This window comes from Thalia democratica, chromosome 9, assembly GCF_965202585.1.
Source record: "Thalia democratica chromosome 9, ktThaDemo2.hap1.1, whole genome shotgun sequence".
NCBI lineage: Eukaryota > Metazoa > Chordata > Thaliacea > Salpida > Salpidae > Thalia > Thalia democratica.
Window position 1 is genome coordinate 17,167,965 of NC_139173.1, and position 6,000 is coordinate 17,173,964.

General features: G+C 22.6%; 1 protein-coding gene across 4 annotated transcripts in view; it reads right to left on the reverse strand.

Annotated features, from left to right (window-relative positions):
• The window catches only part of LOC145843905 (uncharacterized), a 28,252-nt gene extending 23,289 nt beyond the window's left edge, over positions 1–4,963 (reverse strand). For all 4 annotated transcript variants that reach the window (XM_082951177.1, XM_082951178.1, XM_082951176.1 and 1 more), the window contains exons 1-3: positions 4,869–4,963; positions 4,413–4,507; positions 4,157–4,250 (exon numbers count right to left, since the gene is read on the reverse strand). In XM_082951177.1, coding sequence (XP_082807303.1) covers positions 4,157–4,250; positions 4,413–4,437 — 119 coding nt within the window. In that variant the 5' untranslated portion in view covers positions 4,438–4,507; positions 4,869–4,963. The remainder of the gene's footprint in view (positions 1–4,156; positions 4,251–4,412; positions 4,508–4,868) is intronic.
• Between the last annotated feature and the right edge of the window lie 1,037 nt (positions 4,964–6,000).

Genomic DNA, 6,000 nt, shown 5'->3' on the forward strand with positions numbered 1-6,000 from the left:
TTACTGAAAACTATTGAACTACATGAAAAAAAATTACCACGGTGATACTTAAAATACAATAGTACTCAAAAATCGATAAAAACGGATACCTAGTATATATAACTAATATAACTAATAGATTCTTTCTATATACAACAAAATAAAAAGCTAGCAGTTTTTTCTTGGTAAAAAAAAAGTGTAATTTAAACAAAAAAAAAGTATAATAAATATTTATATATATTCTATATATACAAAACATAAACAAAATTTTTCTGTTTATAAAACCCACAATTTTTCTATTAGCTCTAATCTATTATTTTTATTTTTGGTTATAGAACACACTAATCTGTATTATATAAGACTGCAAAAGCTAGTAATATATAAGTTTAGTGACACTTAACGTACATAACCTGTTGAAATCTTTTATAAATTTTTAGTTGCTAAATATTTCAAAAGCAAGTAAAGTACCTAATAATTTATACAGTTTTTATCAAAAAGTAAGGTCAATAATTTATCAATAAGTAAAAAACAAAATATTTTATTTATAATAAACTTATTGAAAGTTATAAATTATTTAAATCTTAAAAAAATGATTTGAAAAATTAACTTTTGATAGGTATAGTTTTTATTCATTTAGGAAACGTTAGTTTAAGAAACGATACTACAACTAAAGCTAGTACTCAAATTTAAAAGGAATAAATTTAATAATCAAAATATGACCTTTTTACAACTACATTAAAAAAAGCTTCTAGCTGACTTCATATATAAATGTTTAAATGAGATCAAATAAAATTTTGTCTTTTTAGTTGATAATCTTAAATTTTAGTTGTGTTTTAAAAACCTAATAACAATAATCAAAAACTAATTTTTTCAAACCGATACAACATCAAAAACAATCACATAAAAAAGCTACCAAAATGCTTCTATTTTTTTTAATACCTTAATTTCTTATATAACAGTCATGTTTTTGTAGTTTATTAATTAATTTAAAGCTGATATTTTGTAAAGTTTGTTTTAATTATTAACAAAAAATGCTAAGTACATAAATTACTAAAACTATGAGTCCGCACAATCTATAATTGCTGTTGTTCAACTATGTCGTTGTCTTGAAACTACAAACTTTTTAAATACTTTTATTTTATAATATATAGGATATTCTATATTAGTGCTAGATATTATGTTAGAGTTTTTTGTTTTAAAAACTGAAGTTTTTGTTAGATGTTTCGTTGACTAGTCTTTTCTCAATAACTTTTAAGCTTTAATTCGTAGCTTTATTTTAACTAATTTTAGAACATCTACATACCATTAACTTAAATTATTAACGCTTAGATTTTGTCACTAAAAAGGCTGTCAATGACAAAATTATTTAGAAAAAGAGTACTGATCTTCTGGAAAAATTGTCATTTTACTCAGTTTTTTGTTAAGATTACATATTATAAAACTAGTTATTACTAAGTTTTTTATGGTAAAAACGACAAGATATTTTTTATACCACAACCTAAACAAAACCATATCAAAAAAGTTTATAACTATTTTTTGTAAAACTTCAATCTAACCACAAACAAACTTTTTAAATGAAATATTAATATAATACTTAAAGGAAGTCAAAATTCTATTTATATATTTATCTGACTTTGTTCGTATCAAGTTTTGTTATAGTCTTCTAAACGTTTTTACTTAGAATATATTTTTGTTTAATATAATAATTATATTTCTTTTACAACTAAACTTTTTTATCATACTATTTAAGAGTATTTAACAGTTTACGTAAACGTATTTTGTCGAAGTACAAATAAAACTATTAGTTGGTTTAATTACTTTATAATATATCTACTTTGTTGTTAAATTTTGTAAAGTTGAACAAAAGTGAATTAAGTGTCTTTCTAGTGTAGTTAAACAAAAGTCAAAATAAAAGCTTTAATGTTTATGCATTTCTCTAGCTCAACACAAAACTTTGAACAAAGCGATTTTACTTTGTTTACCCATGTAAAAAAACTTAAAGTAATTATGTAAACACAAGCATGATTTATAAAAATGCAGTTAAAATTTTTCAATCAAAAACGATACTGTGAAAATTTTTAAAACATCTTTTTTTAACGGTTTATAAAAACTGATTCAATATTAAATAAAATCACCTCACGAGACCTTTCTTGCGGTTTTTGTAGATCAAAAAAAAGTCGAGTTTTATTCAGTGTGATTTTCGCAAAAAATAAAATTCAAGAACTAACAAAAATAAGGATGCACAGCAAATAAACTTTTGATAACTCTGATTGTAGTGAGTTATCCAATTTAGTAACTTTTATTATATTTATATTTTTATTTAATATCATAACATTTAAAAATTTAACTATCTGTAAATTTTTCCATATTTAATTTTTTCAAGTGAAAACTATCTTTCATATACGATGAAAAAAAAAAAATTATGTTTTTTTTTTTAATTACTAAAATATGGCTAGTTTTACCAATTACAAATTATCTCTTGTAATACTTTTAATTAAATACTTATTAAATTTATTTTTTTTATTAACTGAAACTTCTTGTACACTTTTATTTTGTCAACTTTAAGTTATTGTTTAAGATATAATTTGAATTTTCATGTAACCAAACAAAATGTAGTTTTAATTTAAAAAATATCTTTGCAAAAAACATTTAACTTTATCTCAGTTAATAATTTAGCAGCGCTAAGCCTTTTTTTTTTCTTTTTTAAGTTTCAATATAGTTTAAACAAGTTTGTAAATACACTAACAACCTAGTACTTCATTTTCTATTGACATTTTATAATAATTCAATTCGTACTTTTTTACAAATAAAAACTAGTTTCATTAAAATCAATTTGATTTTCTATCTAAAAAATTACAAAAAAATATTAGTACGTAACCAAAAGAGTATGAAAGCAAGTAACAAGGAAATGTATCTAAATTTACCTTTGTTTAATCTAGCTCAGCATATATTTGTTTTACAACGCTTATTTTCACATTTCTGATTTATTTTTATTTGTAACAGTATTTGCAGGCCACACAAAGCGGACGTTCATACAATTAACCCAAGTTAAGCCAAGTTCAAGTTATACATCTTAAGTTAGCATAACTCGGCTTTTACGACTTTAAACAAGTTAGCTTAGTTTAGCAGTTGTTTTGTTTTAGACTTTGATATGATAGTTCTAAATAAATAACTATTAGTCTGTTATAAATATTTATAAAACTTAAAATTTTCGTAAAAATAAACATCTACAACTTGTGTTAGCTTTTACTAAAAAATTCAAGCCAAAAATTAAAATTAAAAATGTTATATAATTTAGTTTAAAAAATAAAAGTTTCTTAGTAGGTGTAGTAACTTTTTTATCGTAGTATTTTAAAACTGCTGTTTCTATTTGTATATCATCATTTTTTTTAAATTAATCACGAGTGTTTTTATTCAAAATAAAAGTTAATGATAACTTTTTTTGCTAAAAATTAACAAGCAAAAACTGGTAATTTAGTAGTCTATAAACTTAAAACATGTCGAAAACATAGAACTTAATTTATTTTGACTAAATTTAACAACCAGAAACTTAATTCATATATACTAAGTTTAACAAAAAATACTTTTAGGCTTTTAAGCTAACTTAATTGTAAATTAATTCTTTTTTAGACATTATTTTAATATTATAAAGTTTATACTTACTGATAGTATTGATTATAAAAATTATGGTAAATTTAGTTATATTTTCAGTAATACTAAGTATAATTTAAAATAATACATTTTATTTAAACTACAACTTAACTTAAATTTAACTAAATTGAATAAGTTTTAAAACATTAAATATATCGGCATCAACAAATGTTCTTAAAATTTGATCACAAATTGCTTTTGTGACTAAATTATCAATTTAAAACAAAAAAAAGGTATACTGCACTAAAAAAACGGAGCAAAAAATATTTTTTTTATTTTAAACTAACCCGAATTGCTGTTACGTTCGAGTTATAAATATAGGACCATGTTTATTATACTTATACATCAAATTCACTAAACTAAAATAAACAAGTTATATCCTAAAACTAATAGTTTAAACTTAAACAAATCAACTTATTATTTACAGAAATTTATTTAATTTATGTAAATACGCTTCAAAGTTATTTCTAAGATACTTTTATGAGTATAGTCTTCTATATTATTTTATCAAAAATATTTTTTTTACCTGTTTTGTTTAACTTTAGACTGGGTAGACTCAACAGTTATCACTGGAGTAGAATTTTCCCCATTATAGTTTTTCTCCAATGCCTTAGCGGGCTCTAAAGATACATCATTAAACACTTATTAGTTTTTCATTTAGATAGTGAAAAATGTTATTCAAAGTATCATTTTTGTTAAAGATCATACCATATTTTAAGAATATTTAGTAATAACAATTTCAGAAAAATATATAAGCAAAAACTATAACAAAGCTTACTTACCTTTTGTAGCTTGAGGAAAACTCATCAGTTATGTTTTGTAGACTTTATTTTGTATTTACTCTTATAATATAGTGAGTATTTCAAAATATTGGTATCTATGAAAATTAAGACTATTTAGGTACTTTTTTTTATATGGTGTTTAACTAAAACAGTTCAATCAGCAGTGCCTCTAAAAAATTTTAATACTACTTAAGTCAGTTTATAATAACACCATTTTTCTAATTCATCACGAAACAATAAATTTCTAAGTATATGTTAGAAGTTTATAACTTAAAATGAGAATGTAAAAACTTTTAGAAAACTATGAATTTTTACACAATTTTAAATCAAAATTTCTACTTCTACTAAATAAAATTTCTACAATTTTAACATACAACTTGTATTACAAAACAAGTTAAAATTATATAAAATACTTTTGGGTCATACAAGTAAAAAAGGGTAATTGTTCATACTAACCACTCACTACTGTAAATTCTTCATACTACCAGCTCAGCATAAAAAATCAATAAACTTCTCAGAAGGTAAAATATTTTTTCCTACTAAGATAAGCTATGGAGAATTAAACTCATTAGCCTATGAGCATGATAAGTTTTACATCGTTCAAAGAAGACCGTATTTAGTTATTTTTGTATATAAATTAATTTAATTAGCTCAATCTCATAAAATTCAAAAAAATAATGACACTGGTTTTTAAAAAAGTATTTAGCAAGTTTTGTCGTGCTTAATAAGTTTATTAAGTTCTATATCTATTTATAGTGTTAGTGAAATTGCTTAAGATTTTAAAATAAACTGTTTTTTAGTTTATATTTATGTATTTATTTTAAATTATTTTTGCTGTTGTTAGATAAATGTTCAAAGCTTATATTTTTTATAAAAGTGTATTTTTTACCGTTCATTAAATTATTTTGTACCATCATGTTTAAAAAACTATTTCAGTTTGAACCCATTGATTAAAAAGTTGTAAGTAGTTTTAAGGGTTTAGTTTTCTAAGTCAACAAATGTTTTTCTGTGATTAAATCTTAAACACATGCTTTAAGCTTACAAAAATTTTTGTACTCTTCTAGGTTCAATCTTTCTAATTTTATTTTACATAATATTTATTTAAAACAGTCTTACCTATCATTTTAAACTTGTTTAAATTATGATTACGTTTTTGCAACAACTATTTACAAAAAGTTTAGTAATCTTCTAGATCAAAGGTCGGCAGCCTTTTGTAACTCACTGTTAACGATCAGGGGCCGCACTACTTTTAAAAGTCTTCAAGGGCTGCAGTTGTTTGAAAATAAGTGTACAAATCAGTACAAAATTCAGTTTTTAACTAAAACAATAATAAAATAAGCAATAATAAAGAACTTATAAGCATTATTTATTTACAATATGAGCCTTGTTATAATTTTTTATTAAAAATTTCGTTATTATAATGGTTTTAAAAAAGAATGTTTTTAGCTAAAAGTGCCTCGTGGGCCGCAGATTTTGGCTTAGAGGGCCGCAGTTTTCCGACCCCTGTTCTAGATTCAATCTATCTAACTTTATTTTACATTTTGTTTGTTTTAAAAAGACTTACTTATGATTTTAAACTTGTTTGATC